Source organism: Homarus americanus, unplaced genomic scaffold (assembly GCF_018991925.1).
Source record: "Homarus americanus isolate GMGI-L3 unplaced genomic scaffold, GMGI_Hamer_2.0 scaffold45698, whole genome shotgun sequence".
NCBI lineage: Eukaryota > Metazoa > Arthropoda > Malacostraca > Decapoda > Nephropidae > Homarus > Homarus americanus.
In genome coordinates, this window is record NW_024735554.1 from 10,121,060 (window position 1) to 10,140,427 (window position 19,368).

Genomic DNA, 19,368 nt, shown 5'->3' on the forward strand with positions numbered 1-19,368 from the left:
CCCACTAACCCCTCCCGCATTCTCCAGGTGGCTATGGCGTTTGTTTGTCACGTTCATTAGGTGTCCGGGCTTCAGGCGTTTATTTTATTTTATATATTTTTTAATTCATATTGTTTACCGTTCTATCTTCACTTGCCGCACTGAGTTTGAAGAAGTTTACATTAACCGTACTACGACTTGTTGTCACTTTAAAGTTATTCCAGTGTTATTCTTATTCTTCATATACTTCCTTCAACTTCATATATCTGATTTCAAATAAAGTGAAAATTGTGTACCTTCCTCTTTTCAGCTTCCATAATCTCATTAAAATTCATCTTATTTTATCTAAACTCATTACAAGCAATTTTGCATTTATTTGTGTGATTTCTGATTTTATTAAAACTCAATTTTTCCTCAATAACCTTATATACAATGCATGTAACAACTTCAGCCTGACTGACGCTATGTCAACATGATGACACTGGAATGAAAGTTCTTATGTCGCCCTGGTATAAGAATTCATTTAAAAGTATCAGAAGTTTGTCAATTAACTTTGTGTAATCCACAATGAATGTGTTAATCAAGAGAAAATAAATTATTGCGTCTTTTATTCATAAACAAATAGATTTTCACAATAAGTGATAACTCAATTGTTTGTGTTTGGTCTTCAAAATATAATATCATCTGCTTTGTTTTTACACCCACACGATAAAATTTTTACCCCAGCGAAAAAAGTTAACATAATTCATCCATACCTAAGTTTACCGGTTTTCCTAAGCGTTAACCAGAACAGTACCTCATGTAACAGTGAACGCGAGAAATATTCTGAAAACAAAATGTGACTTTCTTGTTGTTTGCAATGCATTGCCAAATTCACGTATACACATACTGTACTCACTGCTTTAACATTATTGAGCGCATTAAATCCCCGAAATAATGCCACAATGAAACACCTCAAACATATTAGCACCTTTTGATAATATTATTAAGTTGTCAAACCTTTGAGGTTTTACCGTTTCATTCATGGCCAGGATTTATTGTAAGCTTAAACAAGGAAACATAATAAACATGAAAACTGTAGATCGTCATTTATTTGATAAAACATTTCCAACACTATAGCTGTGCTCCATACATCACACACACACTGTTGCTTAAAATTATATATCGAGTTTCGCTTAATAACTAACAACATGAATAAGTGTTACTAACGTTAAAAGATAATCATAATGCGGACAAACATTCTCAGTTTATATAAGACACAGGTGTAAGTAATTTTCTTAATGGTTAAAAATGCTCATGCTGGGGGAACTTATTAAGCTACTGGCAAAAACTTCACTACAGTCCGATTAAAACCTCAAACCTTCTAAGTTAGTCGTGCTGAGATCTGAATCAATTAAATCCCCTGAAAATATTCTTAGTTATTAATACACTGTGTGTTATGGTTAAATTTCTGAAACACTTGAAAAGGCAGATTAAACATAGAGCATGAATCACCAGTCCAGCTCATTAAGAAGGGTCAGTGTAGTTAAACGAGAAAGCACTCGATAAGGTTGTCGGTAACCGGAGTAACATTCACTTGATAGCAACAATTACGGTTTCAGAATCTGGTAGTCTGAGAAGGAACACTGGAGCGCTGGGCGAAGGCGCCATCTTTAGCTAGTACAACAGCCACTCCACCTGAAGCTGAACTTGTTGAGGAAGTTGTAGATGATCCAGAGGAGGAGCTGACCCGAGATGATCCTAAGTCAGAACCAGATGACGTTCCGAAGTTAGTACTGGAAGATCCCATGTTAAATCCAGAAGAAAATCCCAAGTTAGAACCAGAGGAAGATCCGAGGTTTAAAGTGGAAGATCCGAAGTCAGAATTGGAAGATCCGAAGTCAGAACTGGAAGATCCGAAATTGGAATTGGAAGATCCGATGTTAGAATTGGAAGATCCGAAGATAGATCCAGAAGAAGAACCGAAATTAGAATTGGAAGACCCAAAGTTAGACCCAGATGGAGAGCCCAGGTTAGAACTGGGAGATTCGAAGTTAGATTCAGAGGAAGATCCCAAGATAGAACTGGGAGATCCGAAGTTAGATCCAGAAGAAGGTCCTAAGGTAGAACTGGAAGATACAAAGTTAGATCCAGAAGAAGATCCCAAGTTAGATCCAGTGAAAGATCCCAAGTTAGAACTGGAAGATCCGAAATTGGAATTGGAAGATCCGATGTTAGAATTGGAAGATCCGAATTTAGATGCAGAAGAAGAACCGAAATTAGAATTGGAAGATCCAAAGTTAGACCCAAATGAAGATCCTAAGTTAGAACTAGAAAATCCAGAGTTAGATCCAGTGGATGATTCAAAGTTAGATCCAGAAGAAGAACCGATGTTAGATCCAGAAGAAGATCCGAAGTTAGATCCAGAGGAAGATCCGATGTTAGATCCAGTGGAAGATCCGAAGTTAGGTTCAGAAGAAGAACCGAAGTTAGAATTGGAAGATCCGAAGATAGATCCAGAAGAAGAACCGAAGTTAGAATTGGAAGATCCAAAGTTAGATCCGGAAGATCCTAAATTTGATCCAGAGGAAGATCCAAAGTTAGAACTAGAAGATCCAATGTTAGATCCAGTGGAAGATCCGAAGTTAGATCCAGAGGAAGATCCGAATTTAGATCCAGAGGAAGATCCGAAATTAGATCCAGAGGAAGATCCTAAGTTAGAACTGGAAGATCCGAAGTTAGATCCAGAAGAAGATCCCAAGTTAGAAGTGGAAGATCCGAAGTTAGATTCAGAGGAAGATCCGAAGTTAGATCCAGTGGAAGATCCGAAGCTAGGACTGGAAGATCCGAAGTTAGATCCAGAAGAAGATCCCAAGTTAGAAGTGGAAGATCCGAAGTTAGATCCAGAAGAAGATCCCAAGTTAGAAGTGGAAGATCCGAAGTTAGATTCAGAGGAAGATCCCAAGTTAGAAGTGGAAGATCCGAAGTTAGATTCAGAGGAAGATCCGAAGTTAGATCCAGAGGAAGATCCCAAGTTAGAACTGGAAGATCCGAAGTTAAATCCAGAAGAAGATCCCAAGTTAGAAGTGGAAGATCCGAAGTTAGATTCAGAGGAAGATCCGAAGTTAGATCCAGTGGAAGATCCGAAGCTAGGACTGGAAGATCCGAAGTTAGATCCAGAGAAAGATCCCAAGTTAGATCCAGAGGAAGATCCTAAGTTAGATCCAGAGGAAGATCCGAAGTTAGATCCAGAGGAAGATCCGAAGTTAGATCCAGAGGAAGATCCGAAGTTAGAACCGGAGGAAGATCCCGAGATAGAACTGGGTGATCCCAAGTTAGATCCAGTGGAAGTTCCGAAGTTAGATCCAGAGGAAGATCCGAAGTTAGATCCAGAGGAAGATCCGAAGTTAGGACTGGAAGATCCGAAGTTGGATCCAATGGAAGATCCGAAGTTAGATCCAGAGGAAGATCCCAATTTAGTACTGGGAGATCCCAAGTTAGATTCAGTGGAAGTTCCGAAGTTAGATCCAGAGGAAGATCCGAAGTTAGAACTTGAAGATCCGAAGTTAGATCCAGAGGAAGATCCCAATGTAGAACTGGGTGATCCCAAGTTAGATCCAGTGGAAGTTCCGAAGTTAGATCCAGAGGAAGATCCGAAGTTAGAACTTGAAGATCCGAAGTTAGATCCAGAGGAAGATCCCAATTTAGTACTGGGAGATCCCAAGTTAGATTCAGTGGAAGTTCCGAAGTTAGATCCAGAGGAAGATCCGAAGTTAGAACTTGAAGATCCGAAGTTAGATCTAGAGGAAGATCCTAAGTTAGATCTAGAAGAAGATCCGAAGCTAGAACCGGAGGAAGATCCCGAGATAGAACTGGGTGATCCCAAGTTAGATCCAGTGGAAGTTCCGAAGTTAGATCCAGAGGAAGATCCGAAGTTAGAACTTGAAGATCCGAAATTAGATCCAGAGGAAGATCCCAAGTTAGATCCAGAGGAAGATCGCAACGTAGAACTGGGAGATCTCAAGTTAGATCCAGTGGAAGTTCCAAAGTTAGATCCAGAGGAAGATCCGAAGTTAGAACTTGAAGATCCGAAGTTAGATCCAGAGGAAGATCCCAAGTTAGATCCAGAGGAAGATCGCAACGTAGAACTGGGAGATCTCAAGTTAGATCCAGTGGAAGTTCCGAAGTTAGATCCAGAGGAAGATCCGAAGTTAGAACTTGAAGATCCGAAGTTAGATCCAGAGGAAGATCCCAAGTTAGATCCAGAGGGAGATCGCAACGTAGAACTGGGAGATCCCAAGTTAGATCCAGTGGAAGATCCAAAGTTAGATCGAGAAGAAGATCCGAAGTTGGATCCAATGGAAGATCCGAAGTTAGATCCAGAGGAAGATCGCAACGTAGAACTGGGAGATTTCAAGTTAGATCCAGTGGAAGTTCCGAAGTTAGATCCAGAGGAAGATCCGAAGTTAGATCCAGAGGAAGATCCAAAGTTAGATCCAGAGGAAGATCCGAAGTTAGAACTTGAAGATCCGAAGTTAGATCCAGATGAAGATCCCAAGTTAGAACTGGAAGATCCGAAGTTAGATCCAGAAAAAGATCCGAAGTTAGGTCTAGAGGAAGATCCCAAGTTAGATCCAGAAGTAGATCCTATGTTAGTTCTAGAGGAAGAATCAAATCTTGCGCCAGATGATCCACGATTAGATACCGAGGAGGAGCCGATATTGGAGGTAGACGATCCCAGGCTTGATCCAGAAAATGAGGATGAACCACTCTGTAAGTCTTGGTATTGGACTTCTGCCTTGAAACCCGACTCGTCATCAGCGCGGTATTTGACGATTCTTAAGGTATTATCGGGCTGGAGGACGGAGTAGGTGCCCACAACAACTCCATTATCCAGAGTTTCCTCGTGTGTCTTCTTGTCGCCTGTCTCGGCCGCGTTCACTTCGTAGCGGTAATTGAAGGACAAGTTTGGATCTGTCCTCACGATCTGTGCTCCATTTGTGATTGTTGGTAAGGTGTTGTAGTTCTGTGCCTTAGCTGATGCTGTGGACGCCGCCAAGACTGTGGCCACAGCCAGCACCAAGACCTGGGGAAATAAGGTAGTATTATTAACTATTTTTTTTAACATTGTTAATAACTTAAGCATTGTGATGTATTGAATGATAATTTTCTATGAATTAGCAAGTGCAACGTCTAATTTTTTAAGGATCCAGAATAATATAAAGTTGCAGTGACACTACAGTATTAGTTCCGTTATCGGGTATAATACCTTTTACCTTTATGTTACATATTGAAATTTCCTTGAGGAATATGTCACTCTGTGTGCTTTTCCTTAAGGCCTTCACAGCACTTCGGAAGAAGTTGTCATACTTAGGAAGACATGATTTTGAATATTAATGGCAACAACATAATTCATCTTCCTTCCGTTGCCATTGTAGTATTTACATCAAAATCAGTTGCCCTTACAATGGCATCCCTAACTAAATGAGTACAATTACTCCCCTTTTAATCAGGACGCGTTTACCATTCAGAACTGTCTCACCTGAGTTGCCATCTTCATAACGAGTAGGACGGGAGAAGTGTGAGGCAGGTGAGCGGATTATGTTTTATATACCAGTATGGGCCGAGGTCATGTGACTGTCCAAGAGCCAAGTGATTGGTCGGCAGTGAAGAGAAGGTTGGAGGGTGTTGACGAAAGTCGAAACTGGTATCCGGATACTCATATACTGGCGTGAGGTCACTGCACTAGACACTACTACATTATAAAAGTTTATCATTCACAAGATGAACCAAACTAACATACCTAACCTAAAATACTACAGTTATCTTTCCTTCTGTTAAACAAATAAAAAGTAATGTTGCGTTATTTCGCTGTTATTGCTGTTGACAAAATATTTCGGGTGGATCACTGCAGACCAATAGTTACATGTGGCCTTCGAATGCTGGGGAGGAAGATTACTTGGAAATCATATAATAATGTTTAGATAATGCTCAAATTTAGTTTAGGTTAGATTAGGTTAGGAGCCGATATTTTATGAACTATTAAGTATATCACGTAGTGGTATCTGGCAGTTTGGCGGAAGTTTCCAGACTCGCCGACTGAAAACAAAGGCGCTCATGATTTCACGCCCATTAAATACCTGTATATGATTATTATTATTATTATTATTATTATTATTATTATTATGATTATTATTATTATTATTATTATTATTATTATTATCATTATTATTATTATTATTTATTATTATTGTTATTATTACTCTTACTCTAATTAACACTATTATTTACAGAGTACGTTCATTTCCTTATACACACTGTTATGTAAGTTCATTTTAGTGGCATCAATCTATCAAGGTGCCATCCTCAAGCGTGGGGATGGTAACCGCAACCACCACTCAAAACTTTTCAGACTGTGTTTGCTTATCCTTCTAGAGATTGTTTATCACCTGGGACTGAGGTATGAATTTCATTTACCAATGTCAGTCTCTGTCACCCCTGGATTTACTATCATCAGTTTTACTAACTATTGTCTTTACCACGAAAGTATAGCCAAAGTATCACTCCTTTTTGTTAATTAAATTACTAGTATTGATCTCGTTGCTCTAGCCAAACTAAGTTTGGTTAATATAGATTCTGTCTCTACAGCATTAACTCGAAGCTCATATTCATTGACTTTTTCCACCAATCTCTTAACCAAACTTGTACTGTACTGCCTCTTTAATATCTGCAACAATAATGGTAAATATATAATGTAACTCTCCTGCTAACATATTCACCCATCGCTACTCACATCTTCTTATATCAGAAGCTATACACATATACTATTAATTACAGCAATGTTGGAGACAGTACCCACCCTTGTCTTACCCCTGTCTGGCCCTTAATCACTTTGTACTGTTTTCTTACGAATACTGCAGCTTCCTGATGACTGTAAAGGTTTTATTAGAGTTATAATTACTCCTATATTTTCCAATGTGTTTTGCCTTATGATTTTTTGTTTTAAAAAACAAACAAATGCTGAATATTATTTCTCCACCTAAAATCATTTCACGTAAATTTTTAAAACCTAAGGAGCATTTCCTTGTTCCTCTTCCATTTCTAAAATATTTATTAATCTAAACATAATTTTTTGTCTTTCTAGTTGTTTTCTGTCTCAGTTTACGTATGATAAACATTTACACATATGGATTATTAAATTTATCTTGTTGATGGATGGTCTACTAACCACTAGTATACAGGGTCTCCTCTCTGCTGAATAAAATCATTTGATATTAACCACAGGGATATGAAAAGCGGCGTCCAGTAATGAAGGGGTTAACATTGATGTACACTTTAGCTCCTATTTTTCAAGGTAAAGTCACAAGTATTGATATTTTACTTCATTTGGAATATCTTCTAAGTAATTAAGTGTTCAATTATTAAGTTTAATTTTCCATCTTTTTCTGCCCAGTGGTTATACAAATCTTGCTTATCTTCTATTCTATTGTTGCCTCCCTGGTATCATACCCCACCTTTCCTTTACTTCTTCTGCCTCAAATATGAGAGTATTATGTTTACTTTTAATATTCACACCGAATGATGTCATTTTATATTTTCTTTCCTGTTGTTTCTGTATTTCCTCGTGATTGTTTCTGGCAACCATTGTTCGTTTCCGTTAGCCTTTCTTCAGTTTTAAATTTATTTGCGCCATTCTTTCTCTGTCTCAATTCTCATAACCAATTTTGTTCACTATTCTATTCTTTATATAACTACAATCGTAATCCAGAGGCATTTAATCTGATTTATGTATTATTTTCCAAGTTGCTCCCAACTCTAATATAGTACACCGCTCCCACTCTGTTTGTTTGTCACGTTGGTTGGTTATCCGGAAGACATCTGGGGCAGATTTTAGCCAAGGAGCTAAAACTGGGGAACAACAGGAACCAAAAACAGTGCGGGGTTTTTTAATTGTATTGTTCCCCATTGTCGTGTAAAGTGCGAGGCAGTGTACATGGAACGTACTACAACTTGTTATTACTTTTAAATCATTCCATTGTTGTTTTTGTTCTTCATATCCATCCTCCAACATAACTAAATATCTATTTTCAACTTGAGTTTAAATTCTATCCTTACCTATTTTCAACTTCCCCAAAACTCATTAGATTTCATCAGAATTTATAATTTTTAATTTCTTTGGTTTTGTTTTACCTTCACTAACTCATTATTTATAGTTTTATCTACAGAAGCACAACAAAAGTTGTACTAATGTCAAGAACTATAGTTCTTCAATAATACTCTTTTATATGACATGAACTTTAACTTGACTGAAGCCATGTTATTAACACGCTAACAGAACTCTGGTATAAAAATTTAAATAAAGTATCAGAAGTTTGTCGACTAAGAATGTGTTCTGTAGAGTAAATGTGCCAATGAGGAGCAAATAAATGATTTATTTTATATTCACAATCAAGTAGAATTTGATAATGATTGACAACTGTTCTTGCACTTTTTTCCTTGTAATCGATCTGTGTACCTCCATGTTAATTATCTTTCAGTGAGAGATCTCATCAGTTTTGTTTTTCATCAACATGACTGAATTTTATCGGGAAGATTTGTAATGTTGATTTTAACCATAGCTCGTGCAACAGTAGACGCAGGAACAAAATATTGAAATCAAGATGTAACATTTTTCTGTGTATATACTGTACTATCAAATTCACACATGTACAGTATATACACACACTCACCTCCAAGACAATATTGGACCTCTTGAATCCCTGAAATAGTGCCATAAGACTACATGTCTAACATATATCGTGTCTTCTTAATAATATTGTATAGTTGTCAAGCTTCTGAGTTTTGATCATTTCAGTCAAGTTCAGGAGTCATAGTAAACATGAAGAAGGAAACAACAAACATGTAAACTGTTGATCATCATTTATTTTATAATAGTTACATAACACTGTCATTGTTCCACTTATCACATATACACTGTTACATAAAATTATTTGTCCTGTTTCATTTAACAAAGAACAACATGATATGTGCTATTATAGTAAAGAAATATTTAGAATAAAGTCAAACATTCGGAGTTCATATAAGATACAGGTGTAGGTGGTGTTAGGAAGGAGACACGATGAATCTACTTCACCTGATTGTACTGAGATTTAAATTGTCGAAATCCATTGGAAATATTTTAAAGTTCATAATACACTCTGTATTGTGGTTCAGTTTGTGAAACACTTGAAGAGGTTGAGTAAACATTCTATGAGTCCAAAATAAACAAAAAGTATGAAGCCTAATTCCAGGTCCTGCAGAAGCGTCAATATTGTTAAACTAAAAATCACTCGATAAGGCTGTCGGTAACCGGAGCAACAATCACTACACTGTAACATTTTGGTTCTCAGAATCTGGTAGTCTAGGAAGGAACGCTGGAGCGCTGAGTAAAGGCGCCATCTTTAGCTAGTACAACAGCCACTCCACCTGGAGCTGAAGTTGAGCTTGTTGACGAAGTTGTAGATGATCCAGAGGAGGAGCTGACCCGAGATGATCCTAAGTTAGATCCAGAAGAGGATCTAAAGTTAGAATTGGTAGAACCGAAATTAGATCCAGAGGAAGATCCCAAGTTAGAACTGGTAGAACCGAAATTAGATCCAGAGGAAGAACCGAAGTTAGAACTGGGAGATCCCAAGTTAAATTCAGTGGAAGATCCGAAGTTAGATCCAGAGGAAGATCCCAAATTAGAACTGGAAGTTCCGAAGTTAGATCCAGAGGAAGATCCGAAATTAGAACTGGGAGATCCTAAGTTAGTTCCAGTGGAAGATCTGAAGTTAGATCCAGAGGACGGTCCCAAGTTAGAAGTGGAAGATCCCAAGTTAAATTCAGTGGAAGATCCGAAGTTAGATCCAGAGGAAGAACCGAAATTAGAACTGGGAGATCCTAAGTTAGTTCCAGTGGAAGATCTGAAGTTAGATCCAGAGGACGGTCCCAAGTTAGAATTGGAAGATCCGAAGTTAGATCCAGAGGAAGATCCCAAGTTAGAACTGGAAGACCCAAAGTTAGATCCAGAGGAAGAACCGAAGTTAGATCCAGAGGAAGAACCTAAGTTAGATCCAGAGGAAGATCCCAAGTTAGATCCAGAGGAAGATCCCAAGTTAAAGCCAGAGGAAGGTCCCAAGTTAGAACTGGAAGACCCAAAGTTAGATCCAGAGGAAGAACCGAAGTTAGATCCAGAGGAAGATCCCAAGTTAGATCTAGAGGAAGATCCTAAGTTAGATCTAGAGGAAGAACCGAAGTTAGATCCAGAGGAAGATCCCAAGTTAGATCCAGAGGAAGATCCGAAGTTAGATCTAGAGGAAGAACCTAAGTTAGATCCAGAGGAAGATCCCAAGTTAGATCCAGAGGAAGAACCGAAGTTAGATCCAGAGGAAGATCCCAAGTTAGATCTAGAGGAAGAACCTAAGTTAGATCCAGAGGAAGATCCCAAGTTAGATCCAGAGGAAGAACCGAAGTTAGATCCAGAGGAAGATCCCAAGTTAGATCTAGAGGAAGAACCTAAGTTAGATCCAGAGGAAGAACCGAAGTTAGATCCAGAGGAAGATCCCAAGTTAGATCTAGAGGAAGAACCGAAGTTAGATCCAGAGGAAGATCCCAAGTTAGATCCAGAGGAAGAACCGAAGTTAGATCCAGAGGAAGATCCCAAGTTAGATCTAGAGGAAGAACCTAAGTTAGATCCAGAGGAAGATCCCAAGTTAGATCGAGAGGAAGATCCGAAGTTAGATCCAGAGGAAGAACCGAAGTTAAATCCAGAGGAAGATCCCAAGTTAGATCCAGAGGAAGATCCGAAGTTAGATCTAGAGGAAGAACCGAAGTTAGATCCAGAGGAAGATCCCAAGTTAGATCCAGAGGAAGATCCGAAGTTAGATCTAGAGGAAGAACCTAAGTTGGATCTAGAGGAAGATCCCAAGTTAGAACTGGAAGAACCGAAGTTAGAACCAGAGAAAGATCCCAAGTTAGAACTGGAAGATCCAAAGTTAGATGGAGAGGAAGAACCGAAGTTAGATCCAGAGGAAGATCCCAAGTTTGATCTAGAGGAAGAACCGAAGTTAGATCTAGAGGAAGATCCCAAGTTAGAACCGGAAGATCCGAAGTTAGATCCAGAGGAAGAACCGAAGTTAGATCCAGAGGAAGATCCCAAGTTAGAACTGGAAGATCCCAAGTTAGATCTAGAGGAAGAAACGAAGTTAGATCCAGAGGAAGATCCCAAGTTAGAACTGGAAGATCCAAAGTTAGATACAGAGGAAGATCCCAAGTTAGATCCAGAGGAAGATCCAAAGTTAGATACAGAGGAAGATCCCAAGTTAGATCCAGAGGAAGATCCCAAGTTAGAACCGGGAGATCCGAAGTTAGATCTAGAGAAAGAACCGAAGTTAGATCCAGAAGAAGATCCCAATCTAGAACTCGAAGATCCCAAGTTAGATCCCAAGTTAGATCCCAAGTTTGAATTGGAAGATCCGAAGTTAGATGCAAAGGAAGATCCGAAGTTAGATCCAGAGGAAGATCCCAAGTTAGAACCGGGAGATCCGAAGTTAGATCTAGAGGAAGATCCCAAGTTAGATCCAGAGGAAGATCCCAATCTAGTACTCGAAGATCCCAAGTTAGATCCCAAGTTTGAATTGGAAGATCCGAAGTTAGATGCAAAGGAAGATCCGAAGTTAGATCCAGAGGAAGATCCTAAGTTAGAACTGGAAGATCCGAAGTTAGATCTAGAAGAATCGAAGTTAGATCCAGAGGAAGAATGAAATCTGCCGCCAGATGATCCACGATTAGATACCGAGGAGGAGCCGATATTGGAGGTAGACGATCCCAGGCTTGATCCAGAAAATGAGGATGAACCACTCTGTAAGTCTTGGTATTGGACTTCTGCCTTGAAACCCGACTCGTCATCAGCGCGGTATTTGACGATTCTTAAGGTATTATCGGGTTGGAGGACGGAGTAGGAGCCCACAACAACTCCATTATCCAGAGTTTCCTCGTGTGTCTTCTGGTCGCCTGTCTCGGCCGCGTTCACTTCGTAGCGGTAATTGAAGGACAAGTTTGGATCTGTCCTCACGATCTGTGCTCCATCTGTGATTGTTGGTAAGGTGTTGTAGTTCTGTGCCTTAGCTGATGCTGTGGACGCCGCTAAGACTGTGGCCACGGCCAGCACCAAGACCTGGGGAAATAAGATAGTATTATTAGGTATATTTTTTAACATTGTTAATAACATAAGCATTGTGATGTATTGAATGATAATTTTCTATGAATTAGCAAGTGCAACGTCTAATTTTTTAAGGATCCAGAATAATATAAAGTTGCAGTGACACTACAGTATTAGTTCCGTTATCGGGTATAATACCTTTTACCTTTATGTTACATATTGAAATTTCCTTGAGGAATATGACACTCTGTGTGCTTTTCCTTAAGGTCTTCACAGCACTTCGGAAGAAGTTGTCATACTTAGGAAGACATGATTTTGAATATTAATGGCAACAACATAATTCATCTTCCTTCCGTTGCTATTGCAGTATTTACATCGAAATCAGTTGCCCTTACAATGGCATCCCTAACTAAATGAGTACAATTACTCCCCCTTTTAATCAGGACGCGTTTACCATTCAGAACTGTCTCACCTGAGTTGCCATCTTCATAACGAGTAGGACGGGAGAAGTGTGAGGCAGGTGAGCGGATTATGTTTTATATACCAGTATGGGCCGAGGTCATGTGACTGTCCAAGAGCCAAGTGATTGGTCGGCAGTGAAGAGAAGGTTGGAGGGTGTTGACGAAAGTCGAAACTGGTATCCGGATACTCATATACTGGCGTGAGGTCACTGCACTAGACACTACTACATTATAAAAGTTTATCATTCACAAGATGAACCAAACTAACATACCTAACCTAATATACTACAGTTATCTTCTCTTCTGTTAAACAAATACAAAGTAATGTTGCGTTATTTCGCTGTTATTGCTGTTGACAAAATATTTCGGATGGATCACTGCAGACCAGTAGTTACATGTGGCCTTTGAATGCTGGCGAGGAAGATTACTTGGAAATCATATAATAATGTTTAGATAATGCTCAAATTTAGTTTAGGTTAGATTAGGTTAGGGGCCGATATTTTATGAACTATTAAGTATATCACGTAGTGGTATCTGGCAGTTTGGCGGAAGTTTCCAGACTCGCCGATTGAAAACAAAGGCGCTCATGATTTCAGGCCCATTAAATACAAAATTACCTGTATATGATTATTATTATTATTATTATTATTATTATTATTATTATTATTATTATTATTATTATTATCATTATTATTATTATTATTTATTATTATTGTTATTATTGCTCCTACTCTAATTAACACTATTATTTACAGAGTACGTTCATTTCCTTATACACACTGTTATGTAAGTTCATTTTGTGGCATCAATCTATCAAGGTGCCATCCTCAAGCGTGGGGATGGTAACCGCAACCACCACTCAAAACTTTTCAGACTGTGTTTGCTTATCCTTCTAGAGATTGTTTATCACCTGGGACTGAGGTATGAATTTCATTTACCAATATCAGTCTCTGTCACCCCTGGATTTACTATCATCAGTTTTACTAACTTTTGTCTTTACCACGAAAGTATAAACAAAGTATCACTCCTTTTTGTTAATTAAATTACTAGTATCGATCTCGTTGCTCTAGCCAAACTAAGTTTGGTTAATATAGATTCTGTCTCTACAGCATTAACTCTAAGCTCATATTCATTGACTTTTTCCACCAATCTCTTAACCAAACTTGTACTGTACTGCCTCTTTAATATCTGCAACAATAATGGTAAATATATAATGTAACTCTCCTGCTAACATATTCACCCATCGCTACTCACATCATCTTATATCAGAAGCTATACACATATACTATTAATTACAGCAATGTTGGAGACAGTACCCAGCCTTGTCTTACCCCTGTCTAGCCCTTAATCACTTTGTACTGTTTTCTTACGAATACTGCAGCTTCCTGATGACTGTAAAGGTTTTATTAGAGTTATAATTACTCATATATTTTCCAATGTGCTTTGCCTTATGATTTTTTGTTTAAAAAAACAAACAAATGCTGAATATTATTTCTCCACCTAAAATCATTTCACGTAAATTTTTAAAACCTAAGGAGCATTTCCTTGTTCCTCTTCCATTTCTAAAATATTTATTAATCTAAACATAATTTTTTGTCTTTCTAGTTGTTTTCTGTCTCAGTTTACGTATGATAAACATTTACACATATGGATTATTAAATTTATCTTGATGGTGGATGGTCTACTAACCACTAGTATACAGGGTCTCCTCTCTGCTGAATAAAATCATTTGATATTAACCACAGGGATATGAAAAGCGGCGTCCAGTAATGAAGGGGTTAACATTGATGTACACTTTTGCTCCTATTTTTCAAGGTAAAGTCACAAGTATTGATATTTTACTTCATTTGGAATTCCTTCTAAGTAATTAGGTGTTCAATTATTAAGCTTAATTTTTTATCTTTTTCTGCCCAGTGGCTATACAAATTTTGCTTATCTTCTATTCTATTGTTGCCTCCCTGGTATCATACCCCACCTTTCCTTTACTTCTTCTGCCTCAAATATGAGAGTATTATGTTTACTTTTAATATTCACACCGAATGATGTCATTTTATATTTTCTTTCCTTTTGTTTCTGTATTTCCTCGTGATTGTTTCTGGCAACCATTGTTCGTTTCCGTTAGCCTTTCTTCAGTTTTAAATTTATTTGCGCAATTCTTTCTCTGTCTCAATTCTCATAACCAATTTTGTTCACTAATCTATTCTTTATATAACTACAATCGTAATCCAGAGGCATTTAATCTGATTTATGTATTATTTTCCAAGTTGCTCCCAACTCTAATATAGTACACCGCTCCCACTCTGTTTGTTTGTCACGTTGGTTGGTTATCCGGAAGACATCTGGGGCAGATTTTGAGCCAAGGAGCTAAAACTGGGGAACAACAGGAACCAAAAACAGTGCGGGGTTTTTTAATTGTATTGTTCCCCATTGTCGTGTAAAGTGCGAGGCAGTGTACATGGAACGTACTACAACTTGTTATTACTTTTAAATCATTCCATTGTTGTTTTTGTTCTTCATATCCATCCTCCAACATAACTAAATATCTATTTTCAACTTGAGTTTAAATTCTATCCTTACCTATTTTCAACTTCCCCAAAACTCATTAGATTTCATCAGAATTTATAATTTTTAATTTCTTTGGTTTTGTTTTACCTTCACTAACTCATTATTTATAGTTTTATCTACAGAAGCACAACAAAAGTTGTACTAATGTCAAGAACTATAGTTCTTCAATAATACTCTTTTATATGACATGAACTTTAACTTGACTGAAGCCATGTTATTAACACGCTAACAGAACTCTGGTATAAAAATTTAAATAAAGTATCAGAAGTTTGTCGACTAAGAATGTGTTCTGTAGAGTAAATGTGCCAATGAGGAGCAAATAAATGATTTATTTTATATTCACAATCAAGTAGAATTTGATAATGATTGACAACTGTTCTTGCACTTTTTTCCTTGTAATCGATCTGTGTACCTCCATGTTAATTATCTTTCAGTGAGAGATCTCATCAGTTTTGTTTTTTCATCAACATGACTGAATTTTATCGGGAAGATTTGTAATGTTGATTTTAACCATAGCTCGTGCAACAGTTGACGCAGGAACAAAATATTGAAATCAAGATGTAACATTTTTCTGTGTATATACTGTACTATCAAATTCACACATGTACAGTATATACACACACTCACCTCCAAGACAATATTGGACCTCTTGAATCCCTGAAATAATGCCATAAGACAACATGTCTAACATATATCGTGTCTTCTTAATATTATTGTATAGTTGTCAAGCTTCTGAGTTTTGATCATTTCAGTCAAGTTCAGGAGTCATAGTAAACATGAAGAAGGAAACAACAAACATGTAAACTGTTGATCATCATTTATTTTATAATAGTTACATAACACTGTCATTGTTCCACTTATCACATATACACTGCTACATAAAATTATTTGTCCTGTTTCATTTAACAAAGAACAACATGATATGTGCTATTATAGTTAAGAAATATTTAGAATAAAGTCAAACATTCGGAGTTCATATAAGATACAGGTGTAGGTGGTGTTAGGAAGGAGACACGATGAATCTACTTCACCTGATTTTACTGAGATTTAAATTGTCGAAATCCACTGGAAATATTTTAAAGTTCATAATACACTCTGTATTGTGGTTCAGTTTGTGAAACACTTGAAGAGGTTGAGTAAACATTCTATGAGTCCCAAAATAAACAAAAAGTATGAAGCCTAAGTCCAGGTTCTGCAATATTGTTAAACTAAAAATCACTCGATAAAGCTGTCGGTAACCGGAGCAACAATCACTACACTAACATTTTGGTTCTCAGAATCTGGTAGTCTAGGAAGGAACACTGGAGCGCTGAGTAAAGGCGCCATCTTTAGCTAGTACAACAGCCACTCCACCTGGAGCTGAAGCTGAACTTGTTGACGAAGTTGTAGATGATCCAGAGGAGGAGCTGACCCGAGATGATCCTAAGTTAGACCCAGATGACGTTCCGAAGTTTGTACGAGAAGAGCCGAAATCAGATCCAGAGGAAGATCCCAAGTTAGAACTGGAAGATCCGAAGTTAGAACTGGTAGAACCGAAATTAGATCCAGAGGAAGATCCCAAGTTAGAACTGGAAGATCCCAAGTTAGAACTGGTAGATCCGATATTAGATCGAGAGGAAGATCCCAAGTTAGAACTGGTAGATCCGATATTAGATCCAGAGGAAGATCCCAAGTTAGAACTGGAAGATCCCAAGTTAGAACTGGGAGATCCCAAGTTAAATTCAGTGGAAGATCCGAAGTTAGATCCAGAGGAAGATCCCAAATTAGAACTGGAAGATCCCAAGTTAGATCCAGAGGAAGATCCGAAGTTAGATCCAGAGGAAGGTCCCAAGTTAGAAGTGGAAGATCCCAAGTTAAATTCAGTGGAAGATCCGAAGTTAGATCCAGAGGAAGATCCCAAGTTAGATCCAGTGGACGATCCCAAGTTAGAACTGGAAGAACCGAAGTTAGATCCAGAGGAAGAACCGAAGTTAGATCCAGTGGACGATCCCAAGTTAGAACTGGAAGAACCGAAGTTAGATCCAGAGGAAGAAGTTAGATCCAGTGGACGATCCCAAGTTAGATCCAGAGGAAGAACCGAAGTTAGATCTAGAGGAAGAACCTAAGTTAGATCCAGAGGAAGATCCCAAGTTAGAACTGGAAGAACCGAAGTTAGATCCAGAGGAAGAACCCAAGTTAGATCCAGAGGAAGAACCCAAGTTAGATCCAGAGGAAGAACCGAAGTTAGATCTAGAGGAAGAACCGAAGTTAGATCCAGAGGAAGATCCCAAGTTAGATCCAGAGGAAGAACCGAAGTTAGATCTAGAGGAAGAACCTAAGTTGGATCTAGAGGAAGATCCCAAGTTAGAACTGGAAGAACCGAAGTTTGATCCAGAGGAAGAACCGAAGTTAGATCCAGAGGAAGAACCGTTAGAACTGGAAGCTCCAAAGTTTGATCCAGAGGAAGAACCGAAGTTAGATCTAGAGGAAGATCCCAAGTTAGAACTGGAAGAACCGAAGTTAGAACCAGAGAAAGATCCCAAGTTAGAACTGGAAGCTCCAAAGTTTGATCCAGAGGAAGAACCGAAGTTAGATCCAGAGGAAGATCCCAAGTTAGAACTGGAAGATCCAAAGTTAGATCCAGAGGAAGAACCGAAGTTAGATCTAGAGGAAGATCCCAAGTTAGAACCGGAAGATCCCAAGTTAGATCCAGAGGAAGAACCGAAGTTAGATCCAGAGGAAGAACCTAAGTTATCCAGATCCAGAGGAAGAACCGAAGTTAGATCTAGAGGAAGATCCCAAGTTAGAACCGGAAGATCCCAAGTTAGATCTTAGATCTAGAGGAAGATCCCAAGTTAGAACCGGAAGATCCCAAGTTAGATCTAGAGGAAGAACCTAAGTTAGATCCAGAGGAAGAACCGAAGTTAGATCTAGAGGAAGATCCCAAGTTAGAACCGGAAGATCCGAAGTTAGATCTAGAGGAAGAACCGAAGTTAGATCTAGAGGAAGATCCCAAGTTAGAACCGGAAGATCCGAAGTTAGATCCAGAGGAAGAACCGAAGTTAGATCTAGAGGAAGATCCCAAGTTAGAACTGGAAGATCCGAAGTTAGATGTAGAGGAAGATCCCAAGTTAGAACCGGAAGATCCGAAGTTAGATCTAGAGGAAGATCCCAAGTTAGAACCGGAAGATCCGAAGTTAGATCCAGAGGAAGAACCGAAGTTTGATCCAGAAGAAGATCCCAATCTAGAACTGGATGATCCCAAGTTAGATCTAGAGAAAGATCCCAAGTTAGAACCGGAAGATCCGAAGTTAGATCTAGAGGAAGATCCCAAGTTAGAACCGGAAGATCCGAAGTTAGATCTAGAAGAAGATCCCAAGTTAGAACCGGAAGATCCGAAGTTAGATCTAGAAGAAGATCCCAAGTTAGAACCGGTAGATCCGATGTTAGTTCTAGAGGAAGAATCAAATCTTGCACCAGATGATCCAAGGTTAGATACTGAGGAGGAGCCGAAATTGGAAGTAGAGAATCCCAGGCTTGATCCAGAAAATGAGGATGAACCACTCTGTAAGTCTTGGTATTGGACTTCTGCCTTGAAACCCGACTCGTCATCAGCGCGGTATTTGACGATTCTTAAGGTATTATCGGGCTGGAGGACGGAGTAGGAGCCCACAACAACTCCATTATCCAGAGTTTCCTCGTGTGTCTTCTGGTCGCCTGTCTCGGCCGCGTTCACTTCGTAGCGGTAATTGAAGGACAAGTTTGGATCTGTCCTCACGATCTGTGCTCCATCTGTGATTATTGGTAAGGTGTTGTAGTTCTGTGCCTTAGCTGATGCTGTGGACGCCGTGAAGACTGTGGCCACGGCCAGCACCAAGACCTGGGAAAATATGGCAGGCTTATTAACTAATGCTTTTTTGTTTTTTGAAAATTTTTAATAATTTAAGCATTCAAGATACAGTGAACATTAATTGTCTTTGTATAAGGACAACGTCCATTGTAACAATATCAAGTTCATCATTTATATTACCAAGTTACTTTAATATAGATAAAGAGCAGTTATTTTAGGAGTTTGAAACCGTCCACACAAATTTCTTCAGAGCGGGGTTGGAAGATTTATTTTTATTTACTCAGGAAGATACGAGTTTATATATTCACGGTAACTATTTAATTTTTGTTTTACGTGTTAATACAGTATTCCCATCTATCATACCAGAAGGACGA

At 38.5% G+C, this 19,368-nt stretch overlaps 2 protein-coding genes across 7 annotated transcripts; both read right to left on the bottom strand.

The window, feature by feature from the left end:
- Positions 1–1,052: 1,052 nt before the first annotated feature.
- Positions 1,053–5,530, bottom strand: LOC121871340 (uncharacterized transmembrane protein DDB_G0289901-like). The gene is made up of 2 exons (XM_042373559.1): positions 5,501–5,530; positions 1,053–5,044 (listed from the first exon to the last, which is right to left on the bottom strand). Exons 1-2 carry the CDS (start codon positions 5,516–5,518, stop codon positions 1,577–1,579), a joined length of 3,486 nt encoding a protein of 1,161 aa, XP_042229493.1. The 5' UTR covers positions 5,519–5,530; the 3' UTR covers positions 1,053–1,576.
- Positions 5,531–8,860: 3,330 nt separating this feature from the next.
- LOC121871505 (uncharacterized transmembrane protein DDB_G0289901-like) lies at positions 8,861–19,005 on the bottom strand. 6 transcript variants are annotated; one of them, XM_042373903.1, is made up of 4 exons: positions 18,659–19,005; positions 18,075–18,364; positions 17,267–17,929; positions 8,861–10,662 (listed from the first exon to the last, which is right to left on the bottom strand). In XM_042373903.1, exons 1-4 carry the CDS (start codon positions 18,754–18,756, stop codon positions 9,359–9,361), a joined length of 2,355 nt encoding a protein of 784 aa, XP_042229837.1. In that variant the 5' UTR covers positions 18,757–19,005; the 3' UTR covers positions 8,861–9,358. The 6 variants fall into 6 exon arrangements, with proteins under 6 accessions (XP_042229837.1, XP_042229835.1, XP_042229832.1 ...); XM_042373901.1 differs by having other exon boundaries at positions 8,861–10,494; positions 18,075–19,005; XM_042373898.1 differs by having other exon boundaries at positions 18,075–19,005.
- Between the last annotated feature and the right edge of the window lie 363 nt (positions 19,006–19,368).